Genomic DNA, 19,505 nt, shown 5'->3' with positions numbered 1-19,505 from the left:
GAATTCGCCATGCCAAAACGACACGCGTAAGACTGGGTCATTAATTATTATTTATAAACATAACAACACAACGCGATTAAATATTTTATAGGAACAACAAAACATATATTTTATTATAATCGGTTTACACATAATTGATTCTATATAATTTGAATATTAGGTACTATATAGGTATGTATAGCTATTAATAATAGTACGTAATTATTTGTATAATTCAGAAACACTGTATTAAGGGTAAATAATAAATATAAACAATAATTAGCAATTAAATGCTCAGCTACTAAAATGTTGACAAAATATACTGTTAAGATGTAGTTTTGAGGCAAATCATCCAGACATAATAGATATCTTTGCGTTATTTTTAATTTTACGTAGGTACTCACTATAATAATACTAATCATAAATGTAAAAAAAAAACGCATATTCAAAACTTAACGTCTAGTGACACTTATAAACATAATAATTATATAAAAATTGGTAAATACAATAGGTACTTAAAAAAAAAATATTTTTACACAATAAAAAATGGTAGGTAACTATGATAGAATACATATACTATAAAGATACTGACGATAAAGTTATGGGAGATTTTCTAATAAAAAATCGTCATCTTAATGTTATGATGGCGTAATGTTTCATTTCATTTGTAAATGTTTACATTTGCCCAAACAATTAGTTAACCCTACTAAAGCACTAAAGCAGTATCTATATAGTAGGGCAGTAGGTACACGAATAATAGGCGTAATTTATACCTACTTGTATATGTACTGAAATCTGGAATGTTTGTTTGCAGCTAGAATAATATTATTTATTCTAGAGCATTTTTAACATCCGTTTTACTAGTGCACGAAAACAAAACAGCAAAAATCACAATAATACCTCCTAATACTCGGAACGTTTACACTGAATAAAAGGCAAATATTGATAGAATTACATATCTTGACCATGGCAGAAATAAAAGAGATATTTATTATGACTGAGGTATTATTCTATTTCGAAATAAAAATAATGATGATGTTTTTTCGTTGATACTTGTTAGTTCGAAATTTTAAAAAAGAAACCTTTGAAGCTCTGCAACTGCTCTAAAATGTAGTAGTAAAACAGTTTTTTTTTGTTTCATAATTTTTTTCCTTTGTTAAGAAAATTGTTTTATCAAAATATGGAATAAGTTACAAGTTTATTAAGTATTACAGTTGTTTGGCTATGAAGTTAGTAAAAACAACTTACAACGTCGCCTATTTAATATATATAAAATATAATTACACAATTAGTATAGATAAAATAGGTTCCTATCTACTCGGATACTCTGTATCAACGAAGGTTTGTATACATGGAAGTAGGAGAATTAAGTAGTTTATTATTACGTGCTTCAATTTAAAATTTAAAATATAAATTATAATCATTATAATGACACATTATGTACCTATTATAGGTATCATCAACATTTTTTCTAATACATACTTATTACAATTAAAAGAATTACTTTTTATTTCACATTTATATCCATACATGAGCATTTTCATCACCGGAATTGGTTCTAGCACCTAATTTTTTTTCAATATTCTTAATGTCTTCAATAGAGATCTAATCGGGATGGAAAAAATCCGATTTGAACAGTGGCGTATAATTACAGCATTCAGCGTTAATCTGGTGCAAAACATACTTTAGTGTTCCTCGGCCCATGACCCTTATCCACAGATATTACGAAAACGTTGCATACCTCCGATTCGAGGATGCCACTGTGGATCGATGTTTACAATGGAACGCTATAAAAATGATAAAATGGAATAATAGCTATCACAGAAATAATAAGCGGGAACGTTATAAACGCTTAAAAATCTAAACCTCATAATAAATAAAACATCGTGTTATCAATATAAAAGAAAGTGTCAAGAGCCTCTGTAGGTTTGGCAAAAAAATAACGTCTAAAGGTTTGGAAAAGCGAAGCACACCGTATTTGTAGGAATTTGAGAAATGTTAATTTGATTGTCAATATTTTCGCATTAACGATAATATTTATATAATTTATTTTGTTTAGACGTTGCATATATTATACTGTTCTACAGTGTACAGCTATGGTCAAGTTCAAATATCAAATAACGCAATAGTGGAGTCGTTAAGTTAAATATCATCACTATTATTAATGTTTATTTTTTATCTGCAATGTAACGTAAAACATCCGCGGACACGCATAAGCGATTTCAAATCCAATCAACGTAAAGACAATTTAGAGTCTGAAGCAGAACGGTTGGTCGGTAAATCGCGCGTAAAAATCCGCGAACCGATCAAATAAGATTATGTTAATCACTACCGACTTGACTGAGGTGCAATGTTTTTCTGGCCACATATCGCGTTGACTCAATATTTATAATAACATTAATATATTATAGTAAGTTGTTGTTGTTTGAAAACAATAGTTTTCGACACACCGACATTGCAGTCGATATTTGTAATTGTTAAATCCAGCGCAATAACCTACAGAGTGCGATAACATTCGCGCTCCGGAAAAGTGCAACAACAATTTAGGAATGTTGACGACTACGATGACGATCATAAATCACTATTTATATATATATATATATACAGACACGGAATATTATATACACACACGATGGTATACGAACAAAAAATAGAAAGAGATAGATATATGAGGAGATAATGAAAGAGATAGAGATAAATAGAGATAGAGAGAGTGAGATAAAATATACGATATGTACATAATATTAACATATCATATAGTTGTTTGTTCACGTCGAGATCATGAGTAACAGCGTGGCGACGGTTACCGTGGTGACCACGGCCGCTGCCGTGACGGAGACTGTGGCCGTGCTGCCGCACGCTAGCTGTTCGCGGTGATACGGTACGGTGAGTGGCACGTCCGACGGCGGTTTGCACTTGTTGTCGTCCGACCCGCCGCACAGCTCTTCGCACGCCGGACACACGATGACGCCCTTGTGCAGCCAACCGTTGGCCACCAGCCGGATGACCAATTCCTGGCCGGGGAAGTAGCACGTGTACGTGTGATTGGACACCTGTGGTTCACAAAAACAAATGACGTTAAACATTATAATATAATATGATTATAGTGTTATTACACAATAATATGCCAAACATATTATTATATATGTATAGATACCTCCCCCACCACACGCACGCCCATATATTATACAGTTATACTAAACTTATAAGTTCAACACTTATAGATAACCCGGTACTTAGCAAAATACTTAGGCACTATATAAAATACCAAAAATTACTCGGTCATATACATAATACGAGCTTTGCCTAGGTATTATGTATAATTCCTGAGGTGGAAATATGATAAACAAAATTGGTTATCGCCTATTATCAACGACTTACTCGTAGTCTATCGTAAATGTGCGTATCATGTGGGACGATTTGAAACAGTAAAGATAAGGTTATCCTACTTTAATAATAATTCTGAAGAATTATTATAATATGAATGTACTAATAATTTTATTACATTATCGTCATTTTTATGTCTTGTCGCAGTGTGGCTTTATTGTGGGTACGATTAGTACGAAGTCAAATTTTTAAAATTAACTACATACAAATCGTAAAAATTAGGCTATTAATATAGATAGGTACTAGTTTTTTATCTGATGTACAATATAAAGAGTTGATAGAAATTGTTTAACAACTTAAAGCAGGACGTAACAAAAATAGCTTAAAGATTTTCATTTAATCAAAAGGTAAGAAATTCATATTAGAAAATAATCCCTAAAATTCTTTTATAAAATACAACTAACTATTTTTAATTTCTGAACGGAGTGATGAATGTATTGATTTTACAAAAATGTGTATTTTTACACGATAAGTACTCAAAATTATGCTTTGATTTTCAACTTCAAGTTTTAGATTCTGAGCGGAGCGATGAATATATTGATTTTACCATGATGTGTTTTTTTTTTTGTGTCATCATGTTTTGGGGCAGTAAAAATGCTTCAATTTTTGATTTCAGTACCTCGTTCGATCAGAAAGTGAATCTTGTTCGTACTTTGGGGGGTCAAAAGTAAAAAATTCTTAATACTTTTCTAAATATTCGAGAAAAACAAACTAAAAATTAAGGGAAAAACGGGAAATTTTAGGCACAATCAGATTTCGACAAAATCGATTTTGATTTTTGATGTAACTTTAAAACAAATGACCATTTTCACCGAATGTTTATATAAGTAGATTCTATACACCATGCAATTTTCAACAAATTTCAACTTAAGTTGAAGCGATTTCCTTATTTTGGTGTAAATCTAAAACAAATGACCGCAGATACTTGAAATTTTGACTGAATGTTTATATAGCCATTTTATATATTTTATAAAATTTTCAAAATTTTCTAAATATTTAGATTTGTTGTGTTCTGTATACTGACATTTTAATTTTTTAACTTTTTTAGTTTTTTTTTTCTATAAATATCGATAAAAATTTATTCGTTCGGTAAAAAAGCTTGAAAATTTAATACAAGGTTCCTAACATATTTTTACAATAGCAGTTGCAAAATAAAAGGAATAGATAGTCACAATTTTTTTTTAAGCATTCAAAGTTTGAGTTTTGACAACATATTATGTAAAAATCACGAAAATTCACAAATTATTTTAAGCTAGAAATTCATAAAAAATTTTCTTTTTAAATCTAAGATTTGAAAATTTAATACAAGATTCCTTACAAGTTTGCAAATCTTTATCACAAATAAAAAGTACACCGGAAATTCAAATTAAATTTTTATGAGCATTTGAAATTTAAATTTTTATAACATTGGATTTTCACTGGATTTCGTTTCCACGTTTCATTTAGTGATTTTCTAGTTTTGGTGTAACTCTAAAAGTCTAAAACAAATTACCGCAGATACTTGACATTTTCACTGAATGTTCATATAGTCATTTTCTATATTTGATAAAATTTTCAAAATATTTAGATTTGTTTTGAGCTGTTTACTGACATTTTAATTTTTCAACTTTTTAAATTTTTTTTCTATAAATATCGATAAAAATGTATTTGTTCGGTAGAAAAGCTTAAAAATTTAATACAAGGCTCCTAACAAATTTTTACAATAGCAGTTGAAAAATATTAAAAATATATAGGCACGATTTTTTTTATAAGCATTTAAAGTTTGAATTTTGACATCATATGTAAAAATCACGAAAATTCGAAAATTATTTCAAACTAGAAATACATAAAAATTTTACTTTTTAAATCTAAGATTTGAACATTTTTAATAATCTATAATATATCCTAGATAGATAAACCGTCTTCGCTCAGAATCGTTTTTCGTATACAATGATATAATATCATTGGATTCAAATTTAATTCCATCCATTACTTGTAACCTACTGTACAGCAGAGCGACATCCACGACTTACCCGCCTTTTTTTAAAATTTATTTACTTCTGTTGTCGTAGTTATAATAATAATGCTGATTGTAAAAGAAAAAAACTTATATTTTCTAGCCAAGTGTTTTTAAAATGTGTTTGTAAAACCAAGTGTCGAAATAAAAAGTGGATTTTCATTAAAAATAAATAATGTTTTGTGCACTTCGAAATGTCATTTTTCTATGGCATGTAATAATTATAAGAATCTTAATATTATATTATAACATTTAATGATAAATTGTTTTTTACTTTGCCACAATTGGTATTTTACATAATGTCTAGGTATTTTATAAAATATCTAGGTTATATGTATGGGCGGCTTTCATTTGGGCGAATAACCCAAAATAACATATCGTTTGGGCGAATTTATATACATAATTTGGGCGAAATGTACACACACCCCTAATTTATCTAATACATCGTTTGGGCGAGCCGAGTTATTAAAAAAAAAAAATTGTTATATAATATTATTCCTAAAAAATAATTTATAAAATTATGACTAATTGTCACAATATTATATTTAGTCATCATATTGATTATAATTTATAGACTATATAATATACGTTTTCCTTCCCATTTTTAGAGACTTAGGACTCTCAGTTAATTCTAATTGGTATATGGTTAAAAATGTGTTATGTTGTAATTGTCATATATAATTTATTATCTTATAATTTGTTATTAGTATGGTACCTCATATCCATTATATTATATTCTCATATAAATTGTCATATTGTCATAATATTTTATTAAAAATAATACCTAACTAGTTTTTTAATTTTAACTCATATTTAATATGATCGTATTTATTATATGTTAAATATAACATGTTACTTCCCTATTATTATTCAATAATTTATAAATTCATCTAAACGATCGGTTAATTTCTCACCCAAATGATACAGCTCTACTCAGGTAAATTTTGGGTTATTCGCCCAAATGAATGACGCCCATATGTATAATAATATTGAAAATCATGTTTTATTTACATTACCTAAAATGGGTCAGCAATATACATAATGTCTAGGCATTTTTCAAACTACCGGAATTATCCATATTGCTGGTGACATATGTAAGAGAGAAAGCATATTATTTTAGATGATTATTTTCGCTTAATCGCTCACTAACCCCTTGTAAATCAAAGGTTCGTCTCCGTGACGCAGGGATCACCCGCTTTTTACATCTTGAAATTTAATATTTGTAATTTAAAATTTTTAAGATGAAATATTATATAAAACTTTTTTTAAATAATAGAGTTCTGAATATTTATTTATAATAATAATATAATTATTTATTGGTTATTACGACAATTATTATTATTAAAGTGGATTATAGAATATGCAAAATTTTTAATTAACAGTAGGTATATATCAAAAATAAATTTGTTTACGGTGATAATTAACAAAGTATATTTCAAAATATATGCTTAATTATTATTTTACGAATTTGAATAACTGAGAATAATCTGTCATTTTCTTACCAGACCACAATAATAAATTATATACCGTTACATACATAACACTATGTATAAGTTCTGAAAATATGCATATTAAGCTTTGTTTTATTGGAAAATAGTTAAGTAGTGTTCAAAATTACAGAATAATACTGTTGAATAGTAAACTATAATTTTCTGATACATAATTTGATCTACATTGAAGTGTCTTATGTTTCAATACTTCCTTTTAAAACTATATAGGTATAAGCTTTTAAATAAAGTAATTTATCTTAAACGCAAGTTAATTAAATTCAGACTTTTTGTTTAACTCTATGAACTAATGGATATTTAAGAATATCCAAATTAAATAACCATTTATTCGTATAAAACAAACTCTGCAGTATATATTGAGAAGCTATAGTATTCTATAGGATTACCTATAAGTACATCATTCTTTAAAATTAAATAATCTTGATTTTTTTTATTATAAATTCCACAAAAAATATTTTTAAGCAAATTAAAAATACAGAGTATTACGCAGTCTGTATAATAAATTATTGTTGAAAACAAAATAAGTAATCGGAAAAAAATATTTTTAAACAGTACAATTATATTACACAACCTAAGAAACTCAATTAATTAAAAAGGTGTTAACGAAAATTCAGTGAGCCGTCAATCAGGATTAATACTTAGTACTCAAAGCTAAAAAATGCATAAATGTATTGGGTACTTGTATATGTAACTGATTATACTGTTAAGTTATAACTAATATTCAAATGGCTGGTCTTTAATTTTCTTATTTCAAAACAAGCTCTGACAAACATAATTATAAAATCAATTAATATTTTCAGTTAAAAAAATAGTGTCACAGAGAAAAGTCATCAAAATCTAAAAGTACTATTAATAAAACATTTGTAATTTAAAATTATTTGAATTATATGTTGCACAGCTCTGTTCAATAATTTAAATAGCGAAATACTTACGATAATATGAAGTCTTCCGTTTTGACAGCTATATTCGTAACATCCAGAGCCCCAATGTTGCCATTGTCTAACTTGTTTGCACGTTTGCTCTTCCCACATCTGATTAGTATGGTCAAAACATTTAGAATTATCTCCGTATACTTCTAATGCAAAGTTCTTATCCGGATCTATATAGAACAAAACAAAATGATCAACTGTGAATTGAGAAAATGAATTACTTGGATAATTATATTATGTTCTTAGGATATAAGATAACTACGATGGAGTATTTATTTTTCTTTTGACTCGACTGTAACTATTGTAAGTATCTATATACTACGAGTTATTTGAATTTCTAAGACCAAGTCCATTATACAAATAAAAATTAGATTATATGCCGGTCATCGATTGGAGATTCACAGGACTTTAAAAATCAACAAGTGTTTACGTTTTGTTATATTAAATACAAATTGACAACGTATTAAATTAAATTTTAACTATACATTTTGTTTAATATTGCATTTCCATACACCTACAACAAGTGGCTATAACCAATAATCTTATACCTTATACATAGACGCATATTATATTACAATTGTTTTATATTCTTTAATACCAAAATTCCATCTAAATTAAATATCATTGATCTGAACAATAGTGATATATACCATTCCAAGTATAATATATTTATGTACTTACGAGGATTATTTTCTGGATACTGACAATGTGATCCTCTTATTACCACACTTTTCGATCTCCATATAAACTCTTGTATGTATGGACAGTAATCCGCAAGACTTACTGATCCTCCATAATATGCTTCACGACCGGATGTTACGTGTGGTATGTAATCGAAGTTCTAAAATAATATAACACAAATAAGAATAAATACAAAAACTGGGCCTGGGCAGCTATAATATATGTATATAGTAACAATAATAAAATTACTATATAAATATTTAGAGCAAGTGTGAATTAAGTTATAATACCTATATTATTTTAGTAATATAAAAATAATACTATAAAAGTAATTTTTATATATTTTTAATATTTTTTAACTGCTATTGAAACAATATGTTGGAAGCCTATTAATTTTGAAGACTTTTGACCCAAACACTAAAATTGTATTGACATTAATAGAAAAAAAAAACTAAAAAAGTTGAAAATTAAAATGTCAGTCAATAGCTAGCTCAAAACTAATCAAAATATTTTGAAAATCTTATCAAACATAGAAAATGCTTAAATGACCATTCAGTGAAAATTTCAAGTACCTGCGGTCATTTGTTTTAGAGTTACACCAAAATAAGAAAATCACTAAATGAGAAATCTAGTAAAAATGTAATATTGTAAAAATTTAAATTTCAAACGCTCATAAAAATTAAATTTGAATTTCTGGGACATTTTTTTTTTTGTGATAAAGATTGACAAACTTTTAAGGAATCTTGTATTAAATTTTCAAATCTTAGATTTAAATTCAGACATTTTTTATGAATTTCTAGCTTAAAATAATTTCCGAATTTTTGTGATGTTTACGTACAAAATTTAAACTTTGAATGCTTATAAAAAAAATTGTGACTGTGAATTTATTTTATTTTTCAACTGCTGTTGTAACAATGTTTTAGGAGCCTCGTATTAAATTTTCGAGCTTTTCTACATAACAAATACATTTTTATCGATATTGATTTAAAAAAAAAACTAATTATGATCGAAAATTGCATATGCCTATAAATAGTTCGACTTAAGTTTAAATTTGTTGAAAATTGCATGGTGTATAGAATCTACATATATAAACATTCGGTAAAATGGTCATTCGTTTAAAAGTTACATCAAAAACCAAAATCGATTTTGTCGAAAACTGATTGTGCGTAAAATTTCCCGTTTTTCCCTTAATTTTTAGTTTGTTTATCCCGATTATTTAGAAAAATATTGAGAATATTTTACTTATGACCCCCACCTCCCCAAGGTACCAACTAGATTCACTTTCTGATCGAACGAGATACTGAAGTAGAAAATCGAAGCATTTTTACTGCTCCAAAAGTTTGTGACAGACTCGCTCCGCTCAGAACTAAAATAGTTAAAAATATTTTCAAAAAAAGTTGAAACTTTTTAGAATAACTAGTGTAGATATTTAAATGGATCACTTTGTACTCATCACCAAACTTATTAATACTTTCAACTTAACATATTATTTTTTTTAATTGTTCGGTAATTACATAATTTGATATTTTAAATTAGTTTAAATAAAGAAAAAATGCATATAGTTTTTAAATATGATTAGGTACCTATGCATGTTTAATATTTTTTATAAGGTACAGCGGTATTATAAAATATAAGCGAATGTTAAAAACGAAATTTCTATGAAATTAAGTATGATATAGTTATGTAGAATGATGAAATAATAAAAATACGTTAAATTATATATTGAATTAAAATAAAAAATATTAATTAGAGATAATTATTAAAAATTTACTTGGAAATGTAAAATTAAATAATATGGATGTAATATTAATATTAAAGCCATTGTGCATTGATTATAAATACTAGTAGGTAGGTACTCATTGTAATGTTGGTAGGTATATTTTTTATGTTTTTTATGTGTTTTATATATAATAATATAAGTACTAAAGTACCTACTTACAGTTAATGGTACAACTGCAGTTGTTCGACCGTATTAAGCACATACATTTTTTAAATTATAATTGAGCAATTTAATAATTACCTATTGTATAGTATACTATATATATATGATATAACATTTTTATTATTTTATTAAGTATGAATTGTAAATTTTTTATACAAAGTAATGGTGAACTAATTTTTATCCTATTTTTTGTAAATAATTTATTCAACTGGAACAATACCCAAGCAATTCCTCTACCATCAGTTATCCGACAATAAAAAAAAAAAAAAATGCAATTACATATTATGTTAAAAATTAACAAATACAACAATGTATACTGCATGGACATTGCAAACATATGAAAAAATATTTTTAATGATTATTTTCATTTAATTTTTGATAAGTGAAATATATATTTTTATATTAAAGGTACTGCAATCAAAATTGTATCAGAATGGTCAAAAGATTAGACAGAAATAACTGTAATAAGAAAAAGAATGATAATATAATGGTATACGATTGTTTGACAAACATAATTTACAGATATGAATAATTCTTGGCTTCTCTGGGATTATATTCGGCGTTTTCTGTAGCGTTTCGTCCACCACGTACTTGGTAAATCACGTTTTATGCATTATTCAAAATACATTATAGTTTGAAGTGTGGCAACGGCGGTTGTAGTTCATCGTGTTATAAACGGCACTATAACACGAGTTTTCCATCAAAACATTGCGCGTCGTAGTAATTAAAATGCAAATAGCATTATTTTCTAAAGGTTTTGGTAATTTTAGATGGGATCGGAGGATCGGGTTATACAAATAATGGTAATCCCGTATATCAGCCACGTAAAAATCAGACGCGGAATACACCAGCTAGGAATACATCGAGGATGAAACTCGGTGGACGAAAATCAACGAAAAACGCTTGTGAGCTATAAGCATAAAGCATTGGGCAAGCAATAATAAATTGACAATTAAAACTAAGGTCAATTTCAAGTTTATAAACATTTTTACCTAATAATTAAAAAAAAAAGTATGAATACAACCAATTTCAAAATTAGAGAAATCTATTTGAGTTAATAATTTACTATTTTCTTGCAAATTATTTTACAGTTTTAATAATATGAAATTCCAATATTAACGCAAAAGATGTTTTGTTTGAAAGTATAAGCATTAAATAATAAAACTTAAATTTTATAACATTTCAAGTAAAATCTGATTATATTTATTATGTACTGATTTTTCACGGAAGTGTTTTCTATTTTTGGTGCGTTATAATTTTGATGGAAAATAGGAAAAATTAGGGCTTATAAATGCCATATAATATAATGCTTATTGAAATTTTTACATCACACGTTTTGAGGATATTATAATAAATTTTGATATTCTCTATTTATTCTCTAGAATACATATACCTAATCATATTATTTTCAACACAAATTTAATATGTCATTTATGTACTGTAGTATATAGAAAATACGTAAATTTTGAAGAATGTCGATACTACTAAATTGATTGACACAATTCAACCCTTTAAATGTGTACTCATTTTATGAATGTTGCAATTTCAATTTATAAAATTGATATTTTATTAGATTCAATTGAACTAGACTTCAAAAATTCAGTAAGACCACTTCTTTTTAACTTTGAAGTTTTTTTAAGTTTTTTAATTTATCTGTAATGATATATTTTTATTCTTACATTTTATTTTTATTATATTAATTTTTTTTTTTATTACAATAAGCCTCGGCAGCGAAGGCCACTGGCTGACATTTGACAATATTAACAATGACATAAGATTAGTTATTACATTTTTATTAATTTTTTGTTATACATAGTTACTATGTTTTAAAAATATTTAATATAACGTTAAACACAAATATTTTTCCCTATTTTCTTAGTACTGTAAACTGTGTACAATCGTATGAGTAAAATTAGCATTCCTAAAATTCGTTTCAGAATTCAGTGGGATATTATAGAATCTATGGATACTACATTTTAATAAATTTAATTAGTTTATTTCCAAGTAAATGTTTATTTAATAAAAATACTGTAGGTACTAAAAATGCTTAAACAGGATATTTTTATGTTTTCTATGTAATTTTTTGTATTTTCATGAAAACATTTTTTCTATTATTTTGTATTTCATAAAGTTAAACACGGAAAATAATATATATACCTAGGTTAGTGAAATTTAATATTAGATTCTGAACGAAGTGATGAATGTATTGATTTTAGAATGACATGTGTTTTTTTTTTTTTTTTAATTACTATTTTTATTTGTTCTATTTTCTAAGTAGTTATATTATAGTACTGGAAACATATCATAGAGGCATGTATAATTATAGATCTCTCTATCAATAAATAATGTTTTTTGTTGTATATAAAATGTTAAATTGTATCAAATTATAAGTTTTGTGAATTTATCTCGATTACACAGAAAAATAAATTAACTATAAAACTACAAACGTTACTGACCTGATAGAAGTTTGGTAAGGGTTGTACGTGTTCGACTAGGTTGCATAGGGCTACCGAACTACGATCATCAGTACACTCGGTTTCTAGAGGATCTCTTTTCACTTTATTACAAAACGGATGGATGGATTGGCCTTTGGCACGTTTCATGTCCATCCATTGTTTACAGCTTTTTGTTACAAAATCGCAGCCCAAGTTTTTTCCCCAGCTGAGATCCTGGGCTAATGAATAATTAGCTTTATACCATCCAGTATCTTCCATCAGTGCTAGTGTTAATCGTGAATAAACCGGATTCTGTGTGTGAGTGCCCGTCATTGCTTCATTCTAGAAAACGTTTAAATGTAATAAGTTTTAAATGAAAAAAAGTGTTGTAATAGTAAAGTGGAAACGTAGTCAACGATTTAATTATAATTAACGTGAGTATACGACTTAAGTCTCGAGTATTCTACGATTCTATACCACTTAATTCTCAGGGATAATACAAACCTCAAACTGAGATTTTCACTTTCCTTGAGAAATTGAGTTATAAATATTGGGTATTTATATACGCTGCATGGTTAGGTAATAATTTAACTATCTTCTATCAGTGATAATTGGTTTTAAAAACATTTTATAACTATACATTTTTATGATAGCTCTATAATTTGTTACTTACTTAATTCAATATCTCAGCTATTACTTTTTACATTAGAAGTATAGGGATTTATGTTTAAAACAAATACTCATGTTACAATGCATACCTGTCTAATATTTATACAAGTTGCAAAATAAATTTAAATATATTATAGAAATAAATAGGAATAATTTTAATAAATACAAGCCTAAAATCAAAGATTAAAGATTCTCAACCAGAAGAAAACTATAAAAGAAATTCTTCGAGCTACATATTCCAAAATTATTTATAATAAGACATTTAACAATTACTGATTATTGAATTAAATTAAATTAAACTAATTTATTTTAAGAAAGCTGAAAAGCTTTAATTCATGTAAAAAAATTAAAATAAACAAAAAATAATTATCGCTCCTTATGTATATTCTCATTTCTAAATTTATGGGGGAAAAAAAATATAATGAACCAAATAATAAAACAAATCGTTTTTGTTTGCTGAAAAGATAGCTTGAAGCGTATGAATTTCCAGAGTGTAATTTTTTTAATCTATAAATTTCAAAATTATAACAGTATATTGTGTGTCAATGGTGGAAGATGAGCTATTTTTGCCCAAGTCTGAAAATGCCTCCCCGTACGAGCTATAAATTCTATTTTTTGTCACGCCTCTATGTTCATCGACCAAGGCAAAGGTTATGCAGGGGTCTTTGAAGCAACCAGACTACTCTACAAAAACGAAAAACACTTTCATGAAAGGACAGGTTTAAGCGTCATACAAGGAGCTTATTTATTATATGAATATAAGACGCAAACAAAAGTTTATGTTTTGTAAAGACCCCGTAGTATATAGATTTCAGTGTCCAGTTATGTAGGGAATACGCCCAGCATTTTTGGCAATTTCCACTTTACCAATTTTGGGGATTTCTATGCTTCAGCCGTCATCGAAAACTAAATTTTCGGTACAGGCGTGACAATAAATATTAAAATGCTTTTAGATTTAATTTAATAGAATTGATTTTTTTTTTGTGCTATCAAAGTTATTATTATAAAACGGTCAATTATATAATATTTATTATTTTATTCAAACATTTTTGAAAATCGTTACTAGGAAATAATTTTCACGAGCAATTTAAAAACATCTATTAAATATAATGAGTAATCGTGCTACAGTCATAATTGTATTGCAAGTACAATAATTTATAATACCTTTCAAATAATAATAATAATATGCGTATACTCAGCATATTATAGAGGTGAGATGTAAATCATAATTTATTCACATAGTTAATTATAAAGTGAGAATATATTCAGTATTCATAATTGTACGAGACCGTAATTATATTTTGTTGAAAAATTCTCAATTTTTGATAAATTCTATAAGTAGATTTACTGAAAATTTCTATCGTTGTGATAATTAAATGGAGCAGAACACTACTATTAATAAAATGTTTGAAATTACCAGTTAATACAAGATGAAAAGGATAATCACATATTTGATATTTCCGATTTAAATTGTTTTTTTATTTTTAAATTTTTTCAATAAGAGAACGGAGATATTATTTCATAGAATTCATAAAATAACTTGAAATTGTTTTTAAATTATAATTATTAATAAACTGATTCGTCTAAAACGTAATAAAAGGTGAACTTTAACAAAAATATTATTTGCACTTTCATTAGACATATCAAAGAAGCAAACAATGACTTTATGATTGAATTTAAGTTTAATATTTTTGAGATAATTACATACTTTTGTTTATTGTTTTTATTATACATACTTCCTGAAATGCTGATATTAATCAATATAATGCGATTTCATAGTGAAAACTGAGTACAAAGTATAGGTCCTTTTAAATCTAGTTGGTCTAGTACTCTAATCAGAGTGTTGAGCAGCTATAAAACTATAATAAAGCTATAAAGCTATAAGACTAAAAATATCAACAATTAGATGATTGTAATTCGATACTATTTTCTTACACAAAATCATTAAATTTGGATTGCCCAGAATTTTTATAAAAATTTAAAGTTCCAATATTCAACTTTAGCAAGTCTTAAAACCATTTTGTATACCTAAATCCACAAAACCCTTATTTTCTAAGAGTTTGGTGCCAAAATTAGATTATCTTATTGTTAATCACGATTTTTTTATAATACATATTCTGAACTAAAAATCAAAATCTATAATGCTATCAATTAATTTTACAAACTCAATAATTAGTTGTAATATTGTAATTAATATTATCTGTATTTTCATTGATAATAAAATACTATAATTGCCCAAACCTAAGCCGTTGAACTAGTTTTTGAATATCAGACTCATACAGCATTCTCTCCGGGCATATAAAACAATAGTTAACATATATTATCCACGAGTAAAACACGTTTGGACGCATTTACCCATAACAGAACCTTTTTGCGCGTAGATCCATATACAATTATGGAGTAAAATATTTCCCTTTACATAAAATTGAAACTTATATAAACTCCAAGGGTATATTAGCGTTAGATATCTAAAATATACCACTAATAGATAGGTTCAAAAGTCTTGCAAAAATATTTAAATAATAATTTTTTTTTGTGATTAATTAATATTTTTGACGTAAAGTGTTATTCTAATTTATACATATATTTTTTATATATTTGTTATCAATATACATTTTGTTTGCCACAAAGCGTGGTTCTAATTTTTGTATTTAATTTAATCTTTAATGTATTTTATTCTTTTAGGTATAGGTAAGTTTTCTAACATTTTTGTACAAATTTTAATCATATTTCAGTTTCTTTTCTTAATATTATTTTTAATTCCAAACACGCACATTGTATATTTGTAAGAAAAGTTTCAGTGCATACGAAAATGTAGCATTCGCAAAAACATGATTAGATTCAGTAAGTAATTTTAAATAAGAAATACAAGTAAAATTTGAAATGATATCAGTTGTTATGTTCATGTATTGTGTCCAAAGGTATTTTCATAAATGCGTCCATGCAAGTTCGTTTTATTAATTTACAGGAAAATCTTTCATACTGCACTCAAACGTTTCACCATATTTCAATACATATACAATTTTATACGACTGCAAAGATTTACCAGTGGCACAGAAGTAATTTATTTACAATATCCATGTAATCTAGCTTCTATCACCTAATACCTATAGATCCTTCTAGGGACAAATAGATTGTAGATCATCTGCAGCTTAAGATATTACATAAAAGCAAGCATTGAATTTTTTTATGTTAGATCAACTGATAAAATTCTGATTAATAAATACAAATGAACACTATGAAAAGTGGAAACAAATTCAAATTCAATACTACTTCAAAGTACTACCTAAGCAGGCTTAGCTTTATTTAAATAATAACTATTTAATTTAATGGTAGTTTTTCTACAGTCGTATTTATAAATTAAAATTGATAATTATAGTTTAATACCCCATTGTATTTTAAGGTGTAGAAAATTGTTACTTATATAGTAATACAACCTAAAACTTAAACTTATAAAATACAATTATTATATTATTGGTGTTCATATATTTTATAAGCAAAATCCGTGTCTTGGATTTGCATTATTTTACAGATGATTTAAAAGTTAAAAATCTAACCTGCCATCAAATACTTTAAAAAAAATCGTGACTATATTTTTTAATTTTAGTAATAATAGCTCTTTAGGAACGTTATATTCAATTTTAAATATTTAAATTGACCTAGAAGAACCAAAATATTTTGAAAAGGGTGATATGTCAAGAAAATACAAATTATTTATTAATTAAATAGTCTGCGAACATTTCGGGTCTTAATCCGATTCATGTCTTAATAACCTATACAAAAAATCAGAATTGATAGTTCGAAAACCACTTTTCTTAAAATGGCTATTAAATATAATGGCATAAAAAAATTAAAAATTGTTGTTTATTGAAAGCGAAACTGATTTGTTAAAGTATTTTTGGATATAATCGTTGTATTAATGAATGTATTCGAACATATATTTAATACTCAGCATAAGTAAGTGTTTTTCAATTGAATTTGACACTTGGAAATTTTAATATACTATAAGAACTTCATAAAAAACATGTTTTTAATACATTTCAAACATTTTATAAACTTATAAAAGCCTTGAAGTTTAAATCCAATCCATAGATACTCTAAACTTATTGTTTACTAAAGCAGAAAATAATATTATTCGATTTTACAGGTAATGTATTACTCAAGTGGTTTATTGATTATACATTTTATTTTATGATTGATGCAAATTTTATGAACTATGTTATGTTTAATCATTACAAAATATGATATATAACCCAATTTACTGATTACTTTGGTCGATTGGAAAATCATAAGAGTCAGGAAAGGCTCATTGGAAAAAAAGGAGGTGTAGAACATATTTATCATAATATATTATGCTATACTCAAATCCATTGTTTCCATTTATAAATTAACTTGAAAAATTAAGGAAAAATATAAAATTATAACACAATAATCAATCTTAAAATAAATACTTCAACAAGATTGATAAAAGTAATTAATATCAATTAATATGTAATGGTAATTGTAAACAGAGTGATCCATTTAAGTGGGTACACTAATTATTTCGAAAAGTATTAACTTTTTTTTTAAACTTTTAGGTTTATGCTTTTCTAAAACGACTAAAACCGTATAATATTTAATATAATTTTTTTTCACTCTTATATTTTATCGGTGAAATTGCTATCAAATTTTGATTTTTCAATTGGTAACATAATATGATTAAAATATCATAAATTAATAAAACCATTTTTTTTTTCATGAATTATATTGGTTTCACCATTAAATATAAGAGTGAAAATAATTAAAATATTATACTGTTTTAGAAAAACATAAACCTAAAAGTTTGAAAAAAAATTTATGCTTTTCGAGATAACTAGTGTACCCATTTAAATAAATCACTCTGTATACAATATATGTACACTTATATGTTTTTAAATGTATATAATATAAATACATTTAAATATTTTTAAAACGAATAGAAACAATTATTATTTAAAAAGTAAATACCTCAAAAATTCTTTTTTCCCAATGTGTAAGAGCCGTACCATCTTCCCCTTGATCTTCCAGTTCAGCTCCTTCTAAATAGGAGCAGTTGAAATGTTTTCGAACTTCTTCAACGACTCTTGGTGTTACCATCATTTGAACTTCTTTGTCTACCACGCCACCGTGTACTGTCCAATTTCGTCTTATCACAGTCTTGATTACTTTATCACTCCACTGCCTTGCTTGAAGTCTATAATAATCAGACATTTGTCAGTAAGTAATATTTATTATTACCTATATGTGAAACAGAAGTAAATAAAAAAAAGTTTATACTTTTAAGTTTTAGATTAAGTTCAGATATATTGGAGGGCCACTGTATTTTTTTACTGAATAGGTCTTCAATTAATATAATAATATACTAGGACCACTAGTTTATTTGTTCAATGTGTAGGATTCTGGGTTTTAACTTTTATTTACCTACTGTATCTGTATGTATTAGGCAAGTATTTTATTTATTTAAATTGTATAGTAAAATTAAATTACAATGTGGACTAAATAAAATATTACAATTTTAGACATCTTCAATTATATATTTATATAAAGGGTCAAAAATGAAAACGCACAACTTAATTTGGTATGGATTGTCAAAGTATATCATTCATTAAAATCAAACATATTTAGCATAAACAGAGTAGTAAGAATATTGTTTTATCAAACATAAAATGCAACATGCAGTGTTGCTATGATTTATATTTCAAATTACACTGGAATCTTATTATTTATTATTATTGTAGGTAAATAATATTATTATTCATTTTTATTCATATTATTGTAAAATACGCCATCGCTATCAGAGAAAATATCAAAACCGTCTTATTGGAAATCAAAGAAAGTATGACATAAACTGCAACGGTTCGCGAACTAAACGCAGAGTTAATATTGTTGTTATTGTGTAGGAATATTGTACTGTCGTTTGCAGTCATAGTGGGTGAATCTAGTCAGGACATTAATTTTAAT

General features: G+C 26.3%; 1 protein-coding gene across 1 annotated transcript in view; it reads right to left on the bottom strand.

Moving 5' to 3' along the window:
- Nucleotides 1–81: 81 nt before the first annotated feature.
- Nucleotides 82–19,505, bottom strand: part of Invadolysin (leishmanolysin-like peptidase, invadolysin) — a 78,571-nt gene continuing 59,147 nt past the window's right edge. The window contains exons 7-11 of the mRNA XM_015516405.2: nucleotides 18,513–18,738; nucleotides 12,879–13,199; nucleotides 8,481–8,640; nucleotides 7,803–7,969; nucleotides 82–3,032 (exon numbers count right to left, since the gene is read on the bottom strand). Of these exons, the coding sequence (XP_015371891.1) occupies nucleotides 2,748–3,032; nucleotides 7,803–7,969; nucleotides 8,481–8,640; nucleotides 12,879–13,199; nucleotides 18,513–18,738 (1,159 nt within the window). The 3' untranslated portion in view covers nucleotides 82–2,747. The remainder of the gene's footprint in view (nucleotides 3,033–7,802; nucleotides 7,970–8,480; nucleotides 8,641–12,878; nucleotides 13,200–18,512; nucleotides 18,739–19,505) is intronic.

This window comes from Diuraphis noxia, unplaced genomic scaffold (genome assembly GCF_037042655.1).
Source record: "Diuraphis noxia isolate RWA-SAM2 unplaced genomic scaffold, SU_Dnox_SAM2 contig0004, whole genome shotgun sequence".
Taxonomy (NCBI): Eukaryota; Metazoa; Arthropoda; class Insecta; order Hemiptera; family Aphididae; genus Diuraphis; species Diuraphis noxia.
This window is presented reverse-complemented; position numbering and strand designations above follow the sequence as displayed.